At 45.1% G+C, this 21,526-nt stretch overlaps 1 protein-coding gene across 1 annotated transcript in view; it reads left to right on the top strand.

Annotated features, from left to right (window-relative positions):
• Positions 1-879: 879 nt before the first annotated feature.
• The window catches only part of LOC115175346 (DDT domain-containing protein DDB_G0282237), a gene marked incomplete at its 3' end in the record, with an annotated part of 51,087 nt that continues 30,440 nt past the window's right edge, over positions 880-21,526 (top strand). Inside the window, exon 1 of the mRNA XM_029734557.1 lies at positions 880-1,503. Coding sequence (XP_029590417.1) covers positions 1,444-1,503 — 60 coding nt within the window. The remainder of the gene's footprint in view (positions 1,504-21,526) is intronic.

The raw sequence follows: 21,526 nt of genomic DNA, 5'->3' as shown, positions 1-21,526 counted from the left end.
CTACATTGTATTCGGGTAAGGGAATCTGGAAAGACTTTGTATAGGCCTAATGGTGGTATTTTCTAATAGGCCAACTTTTAAGTTCATTTTAAATTGGCCATTTTGTACAATTTGTTTTGGTAAATATTTAACCAAACCATTAAATCAAAAGACACTCGTGTAGAAAATCTGTTGATTTATTGACGTTGTGTTTCAATAGAAAGTGTCCTCTGCCTCCTGTCCTTGCCTTGCTAAACTGTTCTGTATTCAAAGGACAGGTGAGACAAAATGGCTGGAGAGGGGGACGTACCCTCACATTCCCAATAAGCCTAATGATGATGGGCTAATGTCAGTTCACCTCAATATGATGGAATGGGAGAAGAGGTCAGTCTGGGTCATTATTCAATGGTAGAGTATAGGCAATACAGAAAATGGTGTATATATACACATCGCAATTGATTTACCTTCCTTCATTGGGCAAATTCAAATTGTTGAACGTTTAAAATAAAAAATGGTCTAGCCTACTGAACACGACCCAGTTTTGACTGTAGAATTGTGTGAAAGTCCTCTGACTCGGGTTATTATTGTCCGGTTGGAAAACGGGGCCAGTAGCCGGATGGTCTGGAGTGAACATAGACATGCCCCCTATAACCGACTGGCGCTGCGTCCGTCCAGTGTCCCCTGCAGTGTGGAATGTACCCTACCTCGGCCCCGGATGCGGTTTCGTTAGGAGGTGTGTCAGGGGCGGCGGCGATGGAACAGACTGAGAGAGCCTATTCGGGGCTGCAGAGGGCATCCTCGCCTCGCCCACCAGAGGAGACCCCCCAATACACACACACACATATACACACAACCTCCTGCCAGACTGACTCTCCCAGGCTCGTCCCTAGTTACCACAGCCACAAAGTCATGAACCCCGCCTATTTCTACAGTTGCTCTTAAATTGGTTATTTTAAACATCACCACACTGCAAACTTTACGCCGAACCCTAACCTTAAATTAAGGCCAAAAAGCTAATTTTACTTTTCATGCAGTTTTACGATATTGACAATTTGAACTTTGTGGCTGGGGTAACTATAGTGAAAGCCCCTCTCCCAGGCCGACGCGCGTAGCCAACGGAACATCAGAGCTGAGGACTGGCGTCTCCTGGTAGTAAATCTATCAGGTCTCCACCACATCAAGTCCAAAAGAGGGGGACTAAAGGAAATACAGAGGAAATACAGAGGAAAGGGCCTCCCTTGCAGGAAGAAGGAATCTCCCATCGTTTTAAACCTGGTTCCATTTCCAGAGCGAGGACATACGCGGGTTAAGCGTTTTACCGAGACGGATTAATAAAACGCCAGACGGATGTTCGCGAGGAGGGGTGGTCCGCTCTGAAGTTGGAGACTACTGCCTACCGAATACGGAGAGAGGAGAGAAGCGCTTTTGTTTCTCCAGTGAAGGCTTGCGCCCCCCGGCCACGGCATGAAGCTGCCGCCTTGTTTCATGGCGCTCGTCGCGGCGCTGCTCGCTCACTCCGCGACGGTAAGGGCACGAGACTGCCGGGTCCTTTGTGTATTCTATTGAAGTATTGTTCCATTTCTACCGATTAATCACTTCGATGGACTGTGAAAACCGGAATCTATGTTTCCATAGCATAGGGTATAGATAGGCTATGACTTTGACATGTGTGTTGCTCGTGGTTAATAAGGTAGCAGTGTGTGTGTGTGTGTGCTGCTCGGTGGTCTATGGGGGCATAGTGGTCGGTAGTAAATCTTGGACTCGACCCATATTTGGTCGCGAGCCGCCCGTGACTCCCGTGTCTCTCCCGGGTCTTTGTGTCTCAGAGACTGGGGGTCCGTTCTGATTGAGGTTATTATGGGCTGTTCGGTGAACTGCTCTTGTGGCGTCTGCTTCTCTAACTCACATCCATCCCCCGGTAATTCAGCTCGAGCCTTTTTAGGCTCCTGCGGTACGGTTTCGATTGGTTTCCCTGTGTATATGTACGGGTGTGGGTGTCTCTCAGATACTGAGGTGAGGGCCGGCCTGGAGTAAACGGGGGGCCTGTCCGTTGAGGATGGGTGGGAGACCCCGGGGCTTCTCCGGTAACCGGAGGGTGTGAAGAAGGGGTGGGGTAGGGGAAACGCCATGCGGTGCGCGATGGATGGGAATGATGTCATCGGGAATCGTGAGGAAGCGAACTGTTAGGACCGCGTGAGTCTCCCGGAGCCTACCGGCGCTTCACGCGCATCCAGCACCCCCTTCACCAGCTCGTGCTAATTTATCCTCCATACCGGAAGAGACGGTTGTGGCCTTAGCACAAGTCGTCATATAGCCCACAATCCATCTTGGATGTAAAAGTGCTATTGTCTTAAAATGGTAAAGCACATAATTGCCTAAAAAGACCCATTCTGTAGCTTTACCTCCTGTTCTCTATGTGGTCAGTTTTTCTGGAGTATTGAGGTCAAACACGGCAAAGGTTGCTGGATCGAATCCCAGAGCTGACAAGGTAAAAATCTGCCATTCTGCACCTGAACAAGGCAGTTAACCCACTGTTCCTAGGCTGTTGTTGTAAATACGAATTTGTTCTGAATTGACCTACCTAGTTAAATAAAGTTAAATAAAAACACAATGTTTAACTTCACTGTTTTGAGAAGTAGAGAGGATGCAATTGAGATTCTCCAACAGGCACATACTGGGTCAGTTGGTGCTGTTGGCTGCCAAAGATCTGCCTCCCTCTAATCGGACCCTGATGACACACACACACACACACACACACACACACACACACACACACACACACACACACACACACACACACACACACACACACACACACACAGAGAGAGAGAGTGATAGAAAACCGCACAGATGGAGGCAGGTGTGTGTTTCATGCTGGCACAGGTAACATCACACACACATCAGTGGTGTCCAGAATGCTCACTAACCCCAGACAGCCCTGCCCCGGGGACAGTGACATACACACTTCAAAAGGCACTCACACACAGATTGGCATACTTGCTCAGATCTTTTGCTGCCTCCAGTGACTGACTGGTCGTGTGTGTGTGTGTGTGTGTGTGTGTGTGTGTGTGTGTGTGTGTGTGTGTGTGTGTGTCTTGGTTCAATCCTCAGTGCATGGTCTGCGTTGTTATTTATTTCCTATGATATGAGGCTGTTTTTTCATTTCCTGCCGTGTAAGTTTAGATGAAGCCTGATTTTCCCACATACATCTGCTGCATCCCACAGAGACTCTCTCTCTCTGTGTGTGTGTGTGTGTGTGTGTGCGTGCGTGCGCGCCTATCTTTTTGTACCAGGGTTTTAGATGAAGCCTGATTTTCACACAGAGTCTGTGTGTGTGTGTGTGTGTGTGTGTGTGTGTGTGTGTGTGTGTGTGTGTGTGTGTGTGTGTCTGCCAGGGTTTGTCTGCTAGCTTTTTGTGTGGCATGTATGAAACGAGAGAGCACTTTTATGGTGTGTGTGTGTGTGAGAGAGAGAGAGAGAGAGAGAAGTCGGGTGTTTTTGAGGATCATGTTTGGTTCGGGGAATGAATCAGTTTCTTGTGCCTGAAATAGTAGACAAAGCCCCCCATAGAGAGCAAAGGAGGGAGGAGAAAATAGTGAGAGAGAGAGAGGGGGATAGAGAGAGTGTGTGGAATGTCAGAGGCAATTTGACACAGGAAGTGGGTCCTTCTCACTCTTTTAAGGGCAGTTTCTCGATCTCAATTTCAATTCAATTCAAGGGGCTTTATTGTCATGGGGAAACATATCTTTACATTGCCAAAACAAGTGAAGTAGATAATAAACAATAAAAATGAACAGTAAACATTACATTCACACAGAAGTTCCAAAAGAATAAAGACATTTCAAATGTCATAACATGTGTATATATATATATAGTGTTGTAACGATGTGCAAATAGTTAAAGTACAAAAGGGAAAATAAATAAACATAAATATAAGTTGTATTTACAATGGTGTTTGTTCTTCACTGGTTCCCCTTTTCTTGTGGCAACAGGTCACACATCTTGCTGCTGTGATCTGTCTCTCTCTCTCTCTGTGTCTCTCTCTCTCTTCTCAATTCAATTAAATTCAAAGGGCTTTGTTGGCATGGGGAAACATGTTTATATTGCCAAAGCAAGTGAAATAGATAATAAACAAAAGTGAAATGAACAGTAAACATTACACTCACAAGTTCCAAAGGAATAGAGACATTTCAAAAGACATTATTCCTATATACAGTGTTTGCACGACACACACACACACACACACACACACACACACACACACACACACACACACACACACACACACACACACACACACACACACAGACAGATGGGTGTGGACAGATATCAGAACTCCCATATATAGGTGTATAATAACAACACCTATACTGCTAGGGCTGTGATGTTCCCCATCACTATACTACACTATGTAGCCTAGTATACATTGTTCAGGGTTGGAGTCATTTCCACTGCAGTAATAGGAAATGAAACATCTCTCAGATCATATTTGGAGCTCTATTATACCGTAGGTCTGTATGTACAGCGCATTCGGAATGTTTTCAGACCCCTTGACTTTTTCTACATTTTGTTACATTACAGCCTTATTCTAAAATGGATTAAAAATATATATCATCAATCTACACACAATACCCCATAATGACATAGCAAAAACTGATTTTGAATCATTGTATTAAAAATACAGTATTCAGACCCTTTACTCAGTACTTTGGCAGTGATTACAGCCTCGATTCTTCTTGGGTATGACGCTACTTCCTTGGCACACCTGGATTTGGGGAGTTTCTCCCATTCTTCTCTAAGCTCTGTCAGGTTGGATGGGGAGCGTCGCTGCACAGCTATTTTCATGTCTCTCCAGAGATTTTCTATCAGGTTCAAGTCTGGGCTTTGGCTGGGCCAGAGTGATGGAGTGCTGCATCAGATAGCCTGGCCTTCACAATCACCTGACCGCAACCCACTTGAGGTGGTCTGGGATGAGTTGGACCGCAGAGTGAAGGAAAAGCAGCCAACAAGTGCTCAGCATACGTGGGAACTCCTTCAAGACTGTTGGAAAAGCATTCCTCATGAAGCTGGTTGAGAGAATGCCAAGAGTGTGCAAAGCTGTCATCAAGGCAAAGGGTGACTACTTTGAAGAATCTCAAATATAAAATATATTTGGATTTGTTTAACACCTTTTGGTTGCTACACGATTCCATGTGTTATTTCATAGTTTTGATGTATTTCACTATTATTCTACAATGTAGAAAATAATAAGAAATAATAAAGAAAAACCAATTGAATGGGTTGTTGTGTCCAAACTTTTGACTGGTACGTTATGGTATGTTATGGTATGGTATGGTATGTTATGGTATGGTATGGTATGGTATGGTATGGTATGTTATGGTATGTTATGGTATGTTATGTTATGTTATGGTATGTTATGGTATGTTATGTTATGGTATGTTATGGTATGGTATGTTATGGTATGTTATGGTATGTTATGGTATGGTATGTTATGGTATGGTATGTTATGGTATGGTATATTATGGTATGTTATGGTATGTTATGGTATGTTATGGTATGTTATGGTATGGTATGGTATGTTATGCTATGTTATGGTATGTTATGGTATGTTATGGTATGTTATGCTATGTTATGGTATGTTATGGTATGTTATGGTATGGTATGGTATGTTATGGTATGTTATGGTATGTTATGGTATGTTATGCTATGTTATGGTATGTTATGGTATGTTATGGTATGGTATGGTATGTTATGCTATGTTATGGTATGTTATGGTATGTTATGGTATGGTATGTTATGTTATGGTATGGTATGTTATGGTAGTTATGTTATGTAGTTATTGTATGGTATGGATGTATGGTATGTTATGGTTATTGTCTATGGTATGTTATGCTATGTTATGGTATGTTCTGGTATGTTATGGTATGGTATGGTATGTTATGCTATTGTTATGGTATTTTTGGATTGTTATGGTAGTTAGCTATTGTATGGTATGTTATGGTATGTTATGGTATGGTATATGTTATTGTATGTTATGGATGGTATGGATGTTATGGTATGTTATGGTATGTTATGCTATGTTATGGTTGTTATGGTAGTTATGGATGTTAGCTTATGTTATTGTATGTTATGGATTATGTTATTGTATGGTATGGTATTTAGGTATGTTATGGTATGGTATTGGTATTGTTATGGTAGTTATTATGGTATGTATGGTATGTTAGGTACTGTTATGGTATGTTATGGTATGTTATGCTAGTGTATGTTATGTCTGTATGTTATGGTATGTTATGGTATGTTATGGTATGTTATTGTATGTATGGTATGTTATGGTATGTTATGGTATGGTTATGGTCTGTTATGCTATGTTATGGTATGTTATGGTATGTTATGGGTATGTTATGTTATGGTATGTTATGGTATGTTATGTATGGTATGGTATGTTATGGTATGTTATGGTTATGGTATGGTATGTTATGTTATGGTATGTTATGGTATGTTATGGCTATGTTATGGTATGTTATGGTATGTTATGGTATGTTATGCTATGTTATGGTATGTTATGGTATGTTATGGTATGTTATGGTATGTATGTTATGTTATGGTATGTTATGGTATGTTATGGTATGTATGGTCTTGGTATGGTATGTTATGGTATGTTATGCTATGTTATGGTATGTTATGGTATGTTATGCTATGTTATGGTATGTTATGGTATGTTATGGTATGTTATGGTATGTTATGGTATGTTATGGTATGTTATGGTATGTTATGGTATGGTATGGTATGTTATGGTATGTTATGGTATGTTATGGTATGGTATGGTATGTTATGGTATGTTATGGTATGTTATGGTATGGTATGTTATGGTATGTTATGCTATGTTATGGTATGTTATGGTATGTTATGGTATGGTATGTTATGGTATGTTATGCTATGTTATGGTATGTTATGGTATGTTATGGTATGTTATGGTATGGTATGTTATGGTATGTTATGGTATGTTATGCTATGGTATGTTATGGTATGTTATGGTATGTTATGGTATGTTATTGTATGTTATGTTATGGTATGTTATGGTATGTTATGCTATGGTATGTTATGGTATGTTATGGTATGTTATGGTATGTTATGGTATGTTTTATGGTATGTTATGGTATGTTATGGTATGTATGTATGTATGTATGTATGTATGTATGTATGTATGTATGTATGTATGTATGCCTAAGTCTATTGAGCCTGGTCATATAACAGTTGTAGTAGTAACATAACAGTTGTAGTAGTAACATATAACAGTTGTAGTAGTAATACATAACAGTTGTAGTAGTAACATATAACAGCCCTGAATAGGTGGAACCAGTCTTTCCCAAACCCCTCCTAAGGGACCACCAGACAGATAGTCCACTTCTTTGTTCCATACCTACACTGACCTGTCACACCTGAGGCAACTAACCAAAGGTTTGGTGTTAAAGAAGTTTTGTTGAATCAGGTGTGATAGCGCAGGGCTAGAAACAAAGGGTGGACTGTCTGGTCTGGTGGTCCCCAAGATCCAGGAGAAACACCAGCATAATGTCTCTTCTCCTATATGCTTAGTGAAGGTATGACATCACCATGTTACCTACACCTAGCCAGTTCTTTCAGACCTAATTAATACTGAAATAGAACGGGCTAGGGGGAGGGGATAGGGTGTGAGACTAGGGGGAAGGGGCTAGGAGGAGGGGATAGAGTGTGAGACTAGGGGGAAGGGGATAGGGGGAGGGGATAGAGTGTGAGACTAGGGGGAAGGGGATAGGGGGAGGGGATAGAGTGTGAGACTAGGGGGAAGGGCCTAGGGGGAGGGGATAGAGTGTGAGACTAGGGGGAAGGGGATAGGGGGAGGGGATACAGTGTGAGACTAGGGGGAAGGGGCTAGGGGGAGGGGATAGAGTGTGAGACTAGGGGGAAGGGGTTAGGGGGAGGGGATAGAGTGTGAGACTAGGGGGAAGGGCCTAGGGGGAGGGGATAGAGTGTGAGACTAGGGGGAAGGGGATAGGGGGAGGGGATAGAGTGTGAGACTAGGGGGAAGGGGATAGGGGGAGGGGATAGAGTGTGAGACTAGGGGGAAGGGGATAGGGGGAGGGGATAGAGTGTGAGACTAGGGGGAAGGGCCTAGGGGGAGGGGATAGAGTGTGAGACTAGGGGGAAGGGGATAGGGGGAGGGGATAGAGTGTGAGACTAGGGGGAAGGGGATAGGAGGAGGGGATAGAGTGTGAGACTAGGGGGAAGGGCCTAGGGGGAGGGGATAGAGTGTGAGACTAGGGGGAAGGGGATAGGGGGAGGGGATACAGTGTGAGACTAGGGGGAAGGGGCTAGGGGGAGGGGGATAGAGTGTGAGACTAGGGGGAAGGGGATAGGGGGAGGGGATAGAGTGTGAGACTAGGGGGAAGGGGATAGGGGGAGGGGATAGAGTGTGAGACTAGGGGGAAGGGGATAGGGGGAGGGGATACAGTGTGAGACTAGGGGGAAGGGGCTAGGGGGAGGGGATAGAGTGTGAGACTAGGGGGAAGGGGCTAGGGGGAGGGGATACAGTGTGAGACTAGGGGGAAGGGGATAGGAGGAGGGGATAGAGTGTGAGACTAGGGGAAGGGGATAGGGGGAGGGGATAGAGTGTGAGACTAGGGGGAAGGGGATAGGAGGAGGGGATAGAGTGTGAGACTAGGGGAAGGGGATAGGGGGAGGGGATAGAGTGTGAGACTAGGGGAAGGGGATAGGGGGAGGGGATAGAGTGTGAGACTAGCGGGAAGGGGATAGGGGGAGGGGATAGAGTGTGAGACTAGGGGGAAGGGGCTAGGGGGAGGGGATAGAGTGTGAGACTAGGGGGAAGGGGATAGGGGGAGGGGATAGAGTGTGAGACTAAGGGGAAGGGGATAGAGTGTGAGACTAGGGGGAAGGGGCTAGGGGGAGGGGATAGAGTGTGAGACTAGGGGGAAGGGGATAGGGGGAGGGGATAGAGTGTGAGACTAGGGGGAAGGGGAGAGGGGGAGGGGATACAGTGTGAGACTAGGGGGAAGGGGATAGGGGGAGGGGATAGAGTGTGAGACTAGGGGGAGGGGATAGAGTGTGAGACTAGGGGGAAGGGGATAGGAGGAGGGGATAGAGTGTGAGACTAGGGGGAAGGGGCTAGGGGGAGGGGATAGAGTGTGAGACTAGGGGGAAGGGGATAGGGGGAGGGGATAGAGTGTGAGACTAGGGGGAAGGGGCTAGGGGGAGGGGATAGAGTGTGAGACTAGGGGGAAGGGGATAGGGGGAGGGGATAGAGTGTGAGACTAGGGGGAGGGGATAGAGTGTGAGACTAGGGGGAAGGGGCTAGGGGGAGGGGATAGAGTGTGAGACTAGGGGGAAGGGGCTAGGGGGAGGGGATAGAGTGTGAGACTAGGGGGAAGGGGAAAGGGGGAGGGGATAGAGTGTGAGACTAGGGGGAATGGGAAAAGGGGAAGGGGATAGAGTGTGAGACTAGGGGGAAGGGGATAGGGGGAGGGGATACAGTGTGAGACTAGGGGGAAGGGGCTAGGGGGAGGGGATAGAGTGTGAGACTAGGGGGAAGGGGATAGGGGGAGGGGATAGAGTGTGAGACTAGGGGGAAGTGGATAGGAGGAGGGGATAGAGTGTGAGACTAAGGGGAAGGGGATAGAGTGTGAGACTAGGGGGAAGGGGCTAGGGGGAGGGGATAGAGTGTGAGACTAGGGGGAAGGGCCTAGGGGGAGGGGATAGAGTGTGAGACTAGGGGGAAGGGCCTAGGGGGAGGGGATACAGTGTGAGACTAGGGGGAAGGGGCTAGGGGGAGGGGATAGACTGTGAGACTAGGGGGAAGGGGCTAGGGGGAGGGGATAGAGTGTGAGACTAGGAGGAGGGGATGGGGTGTGAGACTAGGGGATAGGGTGTGAGACTGAGGCTTCTTAGCAAACCATACTAACTTTTGTTTTGGAGGTGTTCAGAACAAGGTTAAGGGCAGAGAAAGCTTGTTGGACACTAAGAAAGCTTTGTTGTAGAGCGTTTAACACAAAATCCAGGGAGGGGTCAGCGGATTATGAGACTGTATCATCTGTATTTAAATGGATTAGAGAGCTTCCTACTGTCTGAGCTATGTTGTTGATGTAAATTGAGATGAGCGTGGGGCCTAGGATTGAGCCTTGGGGTACTCCCTTGGTGACAGGCAGTGGCTGAGACAGCAGATGTTCTGATTTTATACACTGCACTCTTTGAGAGAGGTAGTTAGCAAACCAGGCCAAAGGCCCCTCAGAGACCCCAATACTTCTTAGCCGGCCCAAAAATAATGGATTGGGTGCGAGACTAGGAGATTTTACATTTTTTAATTTCACCTTTATTAAACCAGGTAGGCCAGTTGAGAACAAGTTCTCATTTACAACTGTGACCTGGTCAAGATAAAGCAAAGCAGTGCGACAAAAAACAACAACAGAGTTACACGTGGGATAAACAAACATAAAGTCAATAATAGAATAGAAAAATGTATATACAGTGTGTGCAAATGGAGTAAGGTCTTAAGGCAATAAATAGGCCAATAGTAGCGAAGTAATTACAAATTAACACTGGAGTGATAGATGTGCAGATGATGATGTGCAAGTAGAAATACTGGTGTGCAAAAGAGCAAATAAAAACAATATGGGGATGAGGTAGGTAGGTAGGTAGTTGGATGGGCTATTTACAGATGGGCTGTGTACAGCTGCAGTGATCGGTAAGCTGCTCAGATAACTGATGCTTAAAGTTAGTGAGGGAGATATAAGTCCAATTTCAGCTATTTTTGCAATTCGTTCCATTCATTGGCAGCAGAGAACTGGAAGGAAAGGAGGTGTTGGCTTTGGGGGTGACCAGTGAGATATACCTGCTGGAGCGCGTGCTACGGGTGGGTGTTGCTATGGTGACCAGTGAGCTGAGATAAGGCGGAGCGTTACCTAGCAAAGACTTATAGATGACCTGGAGCCAGTGGGTTTGGCGACAAATATGTAGCGAGGGCCAGCTGACGAGAGCATACAGGTCGCAGTGGTGGGTGGTATATGAGGCTTTGGTAACAAAACGGATGGCACTGTGATAGACTGCATCCAGTTTGCTGAGTAGAGTGTTGGAGGCTATTTTGTAAATGACATCGCCGAAGTCGAGGATCGGTAGGATAGTCAGTTTTACGAGGGTATGTTTGGCAGCGTGAGTGAAGGAGGCTTTGTTACGAAATAGGAAACCGATTCTAGATTTAATTTTGGATTGGAGATCCTTAATATGGGTCTGGAAGGAGAGTTTACAGTCTAGCCAGACACCTAGGTATTTGTAGTTGTCCGCATATTCTAAGTCAGAACCGTCTAGAGTAGTGATGCTAGTCGGGCGGGCGGGTGCGGGAAGCGATCGGTTGAAGAGCATGCATTTAGTTTTACTAGTGTTTATGAGCAGTTGGAGGCCACGGAAGGAGTGTTGTATGGTGTTTAAGCTCGTTTGGAGGGTTGTTAACACAGTGTCCAAAGAAGGGCCAGATGTATACAGAATGGTGTCGTCTGCGTAGAGGTGGATCAAGGAATCACCCGCAGCAAGAGCGACATCATTGATATATACAGAGAAAAGAGTACTTTGTTTTGATAGGGTGTGAGATTAGGGGATAGGGTGTGAGACTAGGGGATAGGGAAAGGAGATAGGGTGTGAGACTAGCGGAAGGGAATAGGGATGAAAATAATAACTGGCACGCAGAAAGGTAGAAATAAATTGTAGGATAAATTGTTACGTTTCCCCAGATTTGAAACTCAAGCGCAGGCTATGAAGTCTCTATAAAAATGATTCCCTCTGCGTTTCCATGGTCGGGTTTTTCCTATAGGCTACTTTGAAGCAAGGTAATATAAAATAAAACATTCAGGTTTCAAACAATAAAGTATATTAGCCTGATAGCCTGTTGCCTGCACTTTGAATGGGAGACACACTTCAATTACCAGCTGAGAAATAAAAATAGTATCTGGTTGTTCCTCTGTTACTACGGTCTATTTAGTCTGCCTGTGCATGTTATGCATACTGAGAGAAACGGTGTGTATGTGACATGTATGCGTACACACATTCTATTACAGGACTGTAAATCAGAGAGCAGCAGCGTACTGTCTCCAAAACCACAAAACATTCTGTGTTCTCTGTGTTTATAGGACTTTGCTAGGAATATAAACCAGAAACAGGGTCCTCCCTCACACACAGGTTCGTTAGTGGATGTGATGCGGTTATACATCTTCGTCCTCTATCTTTCTCTTTGTCTGATTCTCTTCTTTGTATGTGTGTTGCTTTATCCTCTCGTGTCTGTCTGTCTGTCTGTCTGTCTGTCTGTCTGTCTGTCTGTCTGTCTGTCTGTCTGTCTGTCTGTCTGTCTGCCTGCCTGTCTGCCTGCCTGCCTGCCTGCCTGCCTGCCTGCCTGCCTGCCTGCCTGCCTGCCTGCCTGTCTGCCTGCCTGCCTGTCTGTCTGTCTGTCTGTCTGTCTGTCTGTCTGTCTGTCTGTCTGTCTGTCTGTCGTTTCCGTAGCAATCCTGGTGATTAGGTTAACGAGGAGACCGGATGGGCGTGGTCATGCTACCAGAAATCCGATCCGCCCTGTTGGGAATTCTGGAATTCAGATCCCCAGCAGGGCGGCTCAGAGAGGTAACAGCAGACTAATGTTTAGATCATAAAGTTGTTTAAAGTGTTTTGGATGTTTTAGTTATTTACTCTTGGGGACAACTAGCAGTCCTCTGACATCTGTAACCAAGTATGGATGGATCCGTGTGTGTGTGTGTGTGTGTGTGTGTGTGTGTGTGTGTGTGTGTGTGTGTGTGTGTGTGTGTGTGTGTGTGTGTTGATATGTCGTGGGGTTATGTGCTGGACACAGGAAGTGTGTATTTATAGATCTGGCCTTGGAGCTTCGTCTGAGGAAGGGGGGGACTTCCTGTGCGGAACGCTGTGTGTATGTGTGTGTCAGTATGCGCGTGTGTGTTTGAATAATTTAGCCAGTCTACTGACAGAGGAGTGAACGAGGTCAGAAGCACATGCTACAACCGTCTCTTTCCATCCATCATCCATCCATCCGTCCATCCATCCATCCATCTGTCTCTCTCTCTCCCTCCATATTTACATTTCTCATTCTCAATCTAGCTCTCCCTCAGTACATATCTCTCACCTCTTTTTCCCCTCTCCCTCCTTCCTTACTAGAGAAGGATCACGTCTGGACGGTCATATCCAGTCTGAACACAGATGACCGTGTGTTTGTAGATACAGATATCACCTACTGTGTTGTCAATATGTTACTATATGTCATGCGTATGTACTGTTATATAACGTGCTAAATATAGGTTGCTGCGGGTCACCAGAACCTTCCACTAAAGAGGTGTAATTAGGTGGAACCACAGTCTCTGTTGTTTTTAAAATTATTTTTATGTTTTAGGGGGTAGATCAGCTTTAATATTGCGGCTAGATTGTAGCTTCCATCCATCAATGTAATTGTCAGCATAATTTCTAATCCCTCATATATTTCTGGGGTGTCACGATCCTCGTATTCTCCCTCATCGGAAGATATATCGAAATCACTCGATGACCAATACGCAGCAGGTTGACTGTTCCACATATTTATTTTAGATAGGAACGACAAAACAAAATAAATACGCAAAGGAGAAAGGTGACAGTTTCACAGGTGAAACGAAACACAGTGCAAATACAATTACCCAAAAACATCGTGGGGGGAAAAGGAACTTAAATATGATTCCCCAATCAGAGGCAACTAGCGACAGCTGTCTCTGATTGGGAATCGACATAACCCAACATAGAAAATAAACTATAGAAATGCCACACCCTGACCAAAATAGAAGAGTTCACCTGGTCAGGGCGTGACAGTACCCCCCCTCCAACGGTGCGTACTCCCGGCGCACCAACCTAAAGTCTATTAGGGGGGGGACCCGGGTGGGCGCCTCACCCTCGGTGGAGGCTCTGGCCCCGGGCGTGTTTCTCCCCCTGCCTCCACCCTAGCCCTACCCCTCTGGCCCGGACTGGACCACGGTGGAGCGGCATGCTCAGGCTCCGGAGCAGAGCCGCCGACCGGAACAGGACTGATCACCGGTGGACCGGACACAGGCCGTGCCAGACTGTGGACACGCGCCGTGGGCCTGGTGCGGGGGACAGGGACGGGCCGGACAGGACCGGGGACACGCACCACCAACCTGGTGCGGGGAGCAGGGACGGGCCGGACTGGCCTGGGGACACGCACCACCAACCTGGTGCGGGGAGCAGGGACGGGCCGGACTGGACTGGGGACACGCACCACCGGCTTGGTGCGGGGAGCCGGGATGGGCCGGACAGGACTGGGGACACGCACCACTAACCTGGTGCGGGGAGCAGGAATGGGCCGGACAGGACTGGGGACACGCACTACTAACCTGGTGCGGGGAGCAGGGACGGGCCGGACTGGACTGGGGACACGCACCACTGGCTTGGTGCGGGGAGCAGGGACGGGCCGGACTGGACTGGGGACGCCTGGCAGCTCGGGACAGTCTGGGCAGTCTGGCCACTCCGGCAGTTCAGGGCAGTCTGGCCACTCCGGCAGTTCAGGGCAGTCTGGCCACTCCGGCAGTTCAGCGCAGTCTGGCCACTCCGGCAGTTCAGCGCAGTCTGGCCACTCCGGCAGTTCAGCGCAGTCTGGCCACTCCGGCAGTTCAGCGCAGTCTGGCCACTCCGGCAGTTCAGCGCAGTCTGGCCACTCCGGCAGTTCAGCGCAGTCTGGCCACTCCGGCAGTTCAGCGCAGTCTGACCACTCCGGCGACTGTTGACTGACGGGCAGCTCCGACGACTGTTGACTGACGGGCAGCTCCGACGACTGTTGACTGGCGGGCAGCTCCGACGACTGTTGACTGGCGGGCAGCTCCGACGACTGTTGACTGGCGGGCAGCTCCGACGACTGTTGACTGGCGGGCAGCTCCGACGACTGTTGACTGGCGGGCAGCTCCGACGACTGTTGACTGGCGGGCAGCTCCTGCCCCGTCAAACAGCCCTTGTGCCCCCCCTAAAAAATTATTGGGGGTGCCTCTCGGTCTCCCTAAACTCTTCCATCGCCCTGGAAATGCTCCTCCTTAACTCGGCCCATGTCCATCCCTCCTCTTCGTTCCTCTGCTGCTTGGTCCTGGTTTGGTGGGTAATTCTGTCACGATCCTCGTATTCTCCCTCATCGGAAGATATATCGAAATCACTCGATGACCAATACGCAGCAGGTTGACTGTTCCACATATTTATTTTAGATAGGAACGACAAAACAAAATAAATACGCAAAGGAGAAAGGTGACAGTTTCACAGGTGAAACGAAACACAGTGCAAATACAATTACCCAAAAACATCGTGGGGGGGAAAAGGAACTTAAATATGATTCCCCAATCAGAGGCAACTAGCGACAGCTGTCTCTGATTGGGAATCGACATAACCCAACATAGAAAATAAACTATAGAAATGCCACACCCTGACCAAAATAGAAGAGTTCACCTGGTCAGGGCGTGACATGGGGTAAATATATATATATATGTATGTGTGTGTGTGTGTGTATATGTATGTATATATATATATATATATATATATATATATATATATATATATATATATACGTGCATACACATACCTGCCAGAAACAAAGAACTTTCTTCTGAAACTCGTCAGTTTATTCTTGTTCTGAGAAATTAAGGCTATTCCATGCGAGAAATTGCCAAGAAACTGAAGATCTCATACAACGCTGTGTACTACTCCCTTCACAGAACAGCGCAAACTGGCTCTAACCAGAATAGAAAGAGGAGTGGGAGGCCCCCGGTGCACAACTGAGCAAGAGGACAGGTACATTAGAGTGTCTAGTTTGAGAAACAGATGCCTCACAAGTCCTCAACTGGCAGCTTCATTAAATAGTACCCGCAAAACACCAGTCTCAACGTTAACCTGTTATGGATAGGGGGCAGTATTTTCACGGCCGGATAAAAAACTTACCCGATTTAATCTGATTATTACTCCTGCCCAGAATATGCATATAATTATTAGCTTTGGATAGAAAACACTCCAAAGTTTCTAAAACTGTTTGAATGGTGTCTGTGAGTATAACAGAACTCATTTGGCAGGCCAAAACCTGAGAAGATTCTGTACAGGAAGTACCTTGTCTGACCATTTCTTGGCCTTGTTGATCATCTCTATCCAAAACAGGGGATCTCTGCTGTTACGTGACACATCCTACGGCTCCCATGGGCTCTCAGAAGGCGGCAAAAAGCTGAATGGTGGCTTTGCAGGCCCTGGCTGAAAAACATTAGCGCGTTTGGATAGTGGTCGGTCAGAGTACTATGAGACTGAGGCGCGTGCACGAGTCGACTCCATGTTTACTTTCTCTCTCTTTGTACTAAAACACGGTTTCCCGGTCTGAATATTATCGCTTTTTTACGAGAAAAATGCCATAAAAATAGATTTTAAACAGCGGTTGACATGCTTCGAAGTACGGTAATGGAATATTTAGAATTTTTTTGTCACGAAACGCGTCGGGCGCGTAACCCTTCGTCACCCTTGGATAGTGTCTTGAACGCACAAACAAAACGCCGCTATTTGGATATAACTATGGATTATTTTGAACCAAACCAACATTTGTTATTGAAGTAGAAGTCCTGGGAGTGCATTCTGACGAAGAACAGCAAAGGTAATAACATTTTTCTTATAGTAAATCTGACTTTGGTGAGGGCTAAACTGGTGGGTGTCTAAATGGCTAGCCCTGTGATGCCAGACTATCTACTTAGAATATTGCAAAATGTGCTTTCACCGAAAAGCTATTTTAAAATCGGACATAGCGAGTGCATAGAGGAGTTCTGTATCTATAATTCTTAAAATAATTGTTATGTTTTTTGTGAACGTTTATCGTGAGTAATTTAGTAAATTCACCGGAAGTGTTCGGTGGGAATGCTAGTCACATGCTAATGTAAAAACCTGGTTTTTGATATAAATATGAACTTGATTGAACAAAACATGCATGTATTGTATAACATAATGTCCTAGGCGTGTCATCTGATGAAGATCACCAAAGGTTAGTGCTGCATTTAGCTGTGGTTTTGTTTTTTGTGACATTATATGCTAGCTTGAAAAATGGGTGTCTGATTATTTCTGGCTGGGTACTCTGCTGACATAATCTAATGTTTTGCTTTCGCTGTAAAGCCTTTTTGAAATCGGATGGTGTGGTTAGATAAAGGAGAGTCTTGTCTTTAAAATGCTGTAAAATAGTCATATGTTTGAAAAATTGAAGTTTTTGTATTTTTGAGGAATTTGTAATTCGCGCCACGCCTATCATTGGATATTGGAGCAGGTGTTTTGCTAGTGGAACGTCTAGATGTAAGAGGTTAACAGTGAAGAGGCGTATCTCAGACTGACCAATAAAAATAAAATATTAAGATGGGCAAAAGAACACAGACACTGGACAGAGGAACTCTGCCTAGAAGGCCAGCATCCCGGAGTCGCCTCTTCACTGTTGACGTTGAGACTGGTGTTTTGCGGGTACTATTTAATGAAGCTGCAGGGCCGACAGACAAGTTCCTTACTTTTTCCCCCTTCCACTTGCCTCTTCCATTTTTGCGGTACTGCTGCAATTAGTTGGTTGTCATTTTTTGTAATTTCCATATAAACTCACCAAAAAAAGAAACGTCCTCTCACTGTCAACTGCATTTATTTTCAGCAAACTTAACATGTGTAAATATTTGTATGAACATAACAAGATTCAACAACTGAGACATAAACGGAACAAGTTCCACAGACATGTGACTAACAGAAATGGAATAATGTGTCCCTGAACAAAGGGGGGGTCAAAATCAAAAGTAACAGTCAGTATCTGGTGTGGCCACCAGCTGCATTAAGTACCGCAGTGCATCTCCTCCTCATGGACTGCACCAGATTTGCCAGTTCTTGCTGAGATGTTACCCCACTCTTCCACCAAGGCACCTGCAAGAACCTGGACATTTCTGGGGGGAATGGCCCTAGCCCTCACCCTCCAATCCAACAGGTCCCAGACATGCTCAATGGGATAGAGATCTGGTCTCTTCGCTGGCCATGGCAGAACACTGACATTCCTGTCTTGCAGGAAATCACACACAGAACGAGCAGTATGGCTGGTGGCATTGTCATGCTGGAGGGTCATGTCAGGATGAGCCTGCAGGAAGGATGAGGGAGGAGGATGTCTTCCCTGTAACGCATAGCGTTGAGATTGCCTGCAATGACAACAAGCTCAGTCCGATGATGCTGTGACACACCGCCCCAGACCATGATGGACCCTCCACCTCCAAATCGATCCCGCTCCAGAGTACAGGCCTCGGTGTAACGTTCATTCCTTTGACGATAAACGCGAATCCGACCATCACCCCTGGTGAGACAAAACTGCGACTTGTCAGTGAAGAGCACTTTTTGCCAGTCCTGTCTGGTCCAGCGACGGTGGGTTTCTGGTCATAGGCGACGTTGTTGCCGGTGATGTCTGTTGAGGACCTGCCTTACAACAGGCCTACAAGCCCTCAGTCCAGCCTCTATCAGCCTATTGCAGAAAGTCTGAGCACTGATGGAGGGATTGTGCGTTCTTGGTGTAACTCGGGCAGTTGTTGTTGCCATCCTGTACCTGTCCCGCAGGTGTGATTTTCGGATGTACCGATCCTGTGCAGGTGTTGTTACACGTGGTCTGCCACTGCGAGGACGATCAGCTGTCCGTCCTGTCTCCCTGTAGCGCTGTCTTAAGCGTCTCACAGTAAGGACATTGCAATTTATTGCCCTGGCCACATCTGCAGTCCTCATGCCTCCTTGCAGCATGCCTAAGGCACGTTCACGCAGATGAGCAGGGACCCTGGGCATCTTTCTTTTGTTTTTTTTCAGAGTCAGTAGAAAGGCCTCTTTAGTGTCCTAAGTTTTCATAACTGTGACCTTAATTGCCTACCGTCTGTAAAGCTGTTAGTGTCTTAACAACTGTTCCACAGGTGCATGTTCATTAATTGTTTATGGTTCATTGAACAAGCATGGGAAACAGTGTTTAAACCCTTTACAATGAAGATCTTTGAAAGACAGGGTCCTGAAAAAGGGACGTTTCTTTTTTTGCTGAGTTTATTTGTGTTAGCTGCATGTGTGGGGCGGCAGGTAGCCTAGTGGTTTGAGCGTTGGACTGGTAACCGAAAGTTGCAAGATCAAATCACCAAGCTGACAAGTTAAAAACCTGTCGTTCTGCCCCTGAACAAGGCAGTTAACCCACTGTTCCTAGGCCGTCATTGAAAATAAGAGTTTGTTCTTAACTGACTTGCCTTGTTAAATAAAGGTTAAAAAAATGTGACAAAACTCCACCAGTCCTATTTATGATATAATTTACAAAGATTATACATTTTTAAAAACATTTATCGAAACATGTTTTTTTTTTCTCAATTAGTATATTTGAGTTTAACCACAATATTTATTGTATTGTTCTGTATTTTCTGGTGGATTAAACTGACATTGCAACCAACTTTCTATGGCTTGTTTAAAAAAAAGAAAGATATTTTGGAGATGATTTCATTTTCAAATAACCGAAAGTGAGCGGTTGTAATCTGAATAAAGGGAAAATGGCCATTCTTGAACATGCTGTGAGATGTTCTTACTAATTTGCTAGAGAACCAGTTTGGATTTAAGTATAACTTCTGTATGACTGATGCCTTTAGTGAGAGGTCTAATGCTTTAAAATGTAATAATTTCTGCCCTCTGAATTCATATTCATTATATAAAGAGGCCCTTTTAATTTTGTCTGGCTTGCAATTCCAAATAAAATGTTGTATGTTTTGCTCATATAATTTAAAAAAAACAGGTCGCTAGGTGTAGGCAAGACCATAAGCAAACAGGTAAACTGGGATATGACTAAAGAGTTAATCAGGGTGATTTATCCACAAATAACTTTCTATTAAAATGTATTGTTGTGAGATAATTTCTTTCTTTTGGGATATGAATAGCGAGTATGTCCACATTCCCGTCAGACCATTGTATAGGTAAACTACACGGTAATGTAAAAGTTGCATTTTTTAATGATCCAATACATAATATAGAACACTCATAATTTTGTTGTAATCCAGAGAGGTTAGAAAAAGTATCTAGATCCTCTATGAAGCTGTGGAGGGATCCAAGTTGTGGATTTAAAAGAAAACATGAATCATCTGCATACAATGACACCTTTGTTTTTGAGCCCTGGATTTCTAACCCCTTGATATTACTGTTGGATCTGATTTTAAGAGCTAACCTTTCGATGGCAATAATAAATAGATATGCCGACAGTGGACAACCTTGTTTTACTCCTCTTAATAGTTTAAAACTTTCTGAGACATAGCCATTATTTACTATTTTGCACCTAGGGTTATTATACCTAATTTTAACCCATTTTATAAGAGGTTCTCCAAAATTGAATTATTCCAGGTATTTATATATAAATTCCAGTCATACTTTATCAAAGGCCTTTTCAAAGTCAGCTATGAATACCAGGCCTGGTTTCCCAGATATTTCATAATGTTATATTGTTTCCAGTACTTGTCTTATATTATCTCTAATGTATCATCCATGTAAAAACCCTGTCTGATTAGGATGAATAATATTCAACAATACCTTTTTAATTCTATGCACTTGATGTTGAGTGTCTGATAATCTACCATTTATATAGGAGTGGTTAAAACATGCTAATAACCACTGAGTTATCCTCGTTAATAAGAACCATCAAATGTCTGATCAGGTGGAACTACTGTCTTATCCTCGTTAAGAACCATCAGGTGGAACCACTGTCTTATCCTCATTAAGAACCATCAGGTGGAACCACTGTCTTATCCTCATTAAGAACATTCAGGTGGAACCACTGTCTTATCCTCATTAAGAACCATCAGGTGGAACCACTGTCTTATCCTCATTAAGAACCATCAGGTGGAACCACTGTCTTATCCTCATTAAGAACATTCAGGTGGAACCACTGTCTTATCCTCATTAAGAACATTCAGGTGGAACCACTGTCTTATCCTCATTAAGAACCATCAGGTGGAACCACTGTCTTATCCTCATTAAGAACATTCAGGTGGAACCACTGTCTTATCCTCATTAAGAACATTCAGGTGGAACCACTGTCTTATCCTCATTAAGAACCATCAGGTGGAACCACTGTCTTATCCTCATTAAGAACATTCAGGTGGAACCACTGTCTTATCCTCATTAAGAACATTCAGGTGGAACCACTGTCTTATCCTCATTAAGAACCATCAGGTGGAACCACTGTCTTATCCTCATTAAGAACCATGTTCATCCACTATACTTTTGTCATCATGGAAACCTTAACCTTTAAACAAACAAGAAAGAGATAAATGTTTAATATTGCTTTTAAAATCTAAATGTGCAATATTCCAATTTATACGATGGTATTGTTGAATACTCGTTTCTGATTGGCTTGAAGGGCATTCTAGAGCATGCATTATTTCTCAGTCAGTATTGGATAGAACGTCGCGGCCCTTCCCGCCTGTGGGGAACACATCCTGTGGTTACCTTT

The sequence above is a fragment of the Salmo trutta genome, chromosome 36, assembly GCF_901001165.1.
Source record: "Salmo trutta chromosome 36, fSalTru1.1, whole genome shotgun sequence".
NCBI lineage: Eukaryota > Metazoa > Chordata > Actinopteri > Salmoniformes > Salmonidae > Salmo > Salmo trutta.
Note: the sequence above shows the minus strand (reverse complement) of the source record. Positions and strands in the feature narration are given on the sequence as shown.